Source organism: Sinocyclocheilus grahami, unplaced genomic scaffold (assembly GCF_001515645.1).
Source record: "Sinocyclocheilus grahami isolate Dianchi unplaced genomic scaffold, SAMN03320097.WGS_v1.1 scaffold3475.1, whole genome shotgun sequence".
Taxonomy (NCBI): Eukaryota; Metazoa; Chordata; class Actinopteri; order Cypriniformes; family Cyprinidae; genus Sinocyclocheilus; species Sinocyclocheilus grahami.
Window position 1 is genome coordinate 36341 of NW_015508597.1, and position 1001 is coordinate 37341.

A 1001-nucleotide genomic window follows, 5' to 3' on the forward strand; every position below is an offset into this window, starting at 1 on the left:
TGAACTACTCAAATTAAAGTGTGACATTGCTAATTTAAAATCTTACGACACAGATGTGACCGTTTGGTGCCCATTAAACTTGAAAGAAATTGCCAGTCAAAGACAGAGCATGGAATGTTATTTTGAAGGTGTTCGTGGAGTAAAATGGGAAGATGGTGCAATCATGATTGAAAAACAACAATTGAGGAGGTTTTTGGATAACAGTCTCAGGGCAATCGAAGACAACATTAAACAGATTGTGAAAAACACAGAGCTGAGGATTGAGTACATGCTATTAGTTGGAGGATATTCTCAAAGTCCAACTCTGCTAGAATTTATGAAAAAGCACTTTGGCTCTAGACACAAAATTCTCTGCCCTGACGAACCCCAGGTAGCAATATTAAAGGGAGCCATCACATATGGCAAAAACCCTACAGTGGTGAAATCACGCATCAGTACTCTAACATATGGGTTTGCTACAAGTATAACCTTTAATGAATCCGTTCACAAAGGCAAGAGTAAATATGTTAACAGCCTAGGAGATGAGTACTGTGACGTCGTCTTTGAACAGCTTGTTAGCAAAGGAGAGTCGGTTCTCTGCGATGAGCTTCGAGTATTCACCCGTTGGCCAGCAGACCCCACACAAACAGCAATGAGATTCAGATTTTACAGCACTAAAAGGCAAAATGTCAAGTTTGTGGATGATTGGGGGGTGGAGTGTATTGCATCTCTCTCAGTTGGTATGCCAAATACTGACAAGGGCATGAGTCGTAAGGTCAGGTTAGAAGTACAGTTTGGCTCTACTGAAATGAAGGCAACTGCAACTGATTTGGAATCTGTTGAAACTAAATCAGTCAAATTTGACTTCATGAGCAAGTAGCTTTACATCTGTTGACTCAGGACAACTCAACATAGCACTAGCAGATGAAATTCATATTATTACGCCACAATAATCATACTTTCTAAAATTCTTCAGTTAAAAATCTTGTGATTTCATGTCTATGGTAAATTAAATTGAAGGA

General features: G+C 39.2%; 1 protein-coding gene across 1 annotated transcript in view; it reads left to right on the forward strand.

Moving 5' to 3' along the window:
• Nucleotides 1-859, forward strand: part of LOC107576308 (heat shock 70 kDa protein 12A-like) — a 19009-nt gene extending 18150 nt beyond the window's left edge. The window contains exon 5 of the mRNA XM_016262508.1: nt 14-859. Coding sequence (XP_016117994.1) covers nt 14-859 — 846 coding nt within the window. The remainder of the gene's footprint in view (nt 1-13) is intronic.
• Nucleotides 860-1001: the final 142 nt, after the last annotated feature.